The following is a 1565-nucleotide window of genomic DNA, read 5'->3' on the forward strand; positions in this document are numbered from 1 at the left end:
AGCAGCAACTACATCATCGCTGCCAGCGCATCGGCCATAGCTAACGCAGTACTTTCACCACAGCCCGCACCCACGGCACCGTCGATACAGGCGCTCAATGGCGGCGGAGCTGGCAACACCGTAAGCGCTGCTCAAAAGTCAACCAATCGCATGAGTGCGCCTCAAATGGGTGCCGCTGCCGCCCCGAATTGTGGCAATTCCACCAGCAACTATGTTACAAGAATGGCAACGAGCAAATCCGAGCACAACGACAACTCATCGTATGCTATATTGCAAGGCCTGCAAGAACCCTTGCTGCCACAAACACAACAGCAATCAGCGGGATCACGTCAAGCCGTCAGCGGATCCGTGAACGCCGGCATCTCTGGTGCTCCACCCCTGCCGCCACGAAAGTCGTCACCTGGTGTTGAAAATAGCGCCACAAGTATGGTCGGCGCAAGTGCTGCTGTGACGCCAGTTGCAGCTGCTGCAAGTGCGACAGTGGTCAAGCACAGAGGCCAGATGTCAGCTGGAACTGCAACTCCCTCAGACAGTTTAGCGGCGAACACTGAAGGAGCTGCCATGCCACCGCATACAACGGCACCGCCGATACCACCGCACGGCAATCTAATGCTAGTTGATAGCATCGTCGACGATTTACGCACGCAACCAATCGCCACTACGACTGTAGCAACATCTGCGGCCTCCATCTCATTGCAGTCGACACCAGGCTCGGCATCAGCTACTTCGCCCACGCGTTCGATACTCGACGACGACATAGTAGGACCAGCAGAGACCATTACGGGTGTAATTGATACACGGCCACTGGAAGCACGTCTGGCGGCAGCAGCTCGAATTTTGGAACCAACAACGGTAAAGTTGCCACCAACAACATGTCTAACCTCCATGTCGGGTACTCCGCACTATACTCAGCTCTGCAATGCTACTTCATCAACACAGCCAGCGGCGGTGGCGGCGTCAGCACCGACCGGAGGACCATCGACGACATCAGCGGCTGTGGGCTCACACCGAAATCAACAGCAGACCTTACAATCAACACAACAACTACAGCAACAGCCTCTGCTGTACGAGAATGTGACGATCAATCAAAAGGAATGTAATGTTCCATATGAAAATATCAATCTGGAGTACATTGCACGTCTCATGAATGAGGGATATTCGAAGGAGAATGCGATCACAGCGCTGGGCATCTCCCGAAACAACATCGAAATGGCCTGCGACATCTTGCGCGAGTTCGTATCGAAGAGTAGTGTTTGAGATGTGCAACAGACGGCAATGGTGATAGCTGCAGTCTTGACAAATGCAGAGCGCATTCAATGCAATAACACATACATACATATATCAGGTTAGTCAAATGTAGAGACCAGTTAAGCTCATACATACATATAATGCGTGATGATATCCTAGGCAAGGGTGATGTTTTTGCAAGATTAAAATCAAAGTACTTGTAAACAAAAGCAAATACTTATTTTAGAATTTCAAAAAGAATCCTTCATCAATCAACAATGCAATGAAGAATTGATTAAAAAAAATCATAAAATAAAATACATAAATAGATGGACGAA

At 49.6% G+C, this 1565-nt stretch overlaps 1 protein-coding gene across 1 annotated transcript; it reads left to right on the top strand.

Moving 5' to 3' along the window:
- Positions 1 to 3: 3 nt before the first annotated feature.
- LOC118754372 (myc-associated zinc finger protein-like) lies at positions 4 to 1257 on the top strand (the record flags this gene model as incomplete). The annotated part of the gene is made up of 1 exon (XM_036489245.1): positions 4 to 1257. A coding segment is annotated over one exon (1254 nt), but the record flags the coding sequence as incomplete, so codon positions are not given.
- Between the last annotated feature and the right edge of the window lie 308 nt (positions 1258 to 1565).

This window comes from Rhagoletis pomonella, unplaced genomic scaffold, assembly GCF_013731165.1.
Source record: "Rhagoletis pomonella isolate Grant_MI unplaced genomic scaffold, Rhpom_1.0 Rhpom_scaffold_03793, whole genome shotgun sequence".
Lineage (NCBI taxonomy): Eukaryota > Metazoa > Arthropoda > Insecta > Diptera > Tephritidae > Rhagoletis > Rhagoletis pomonella.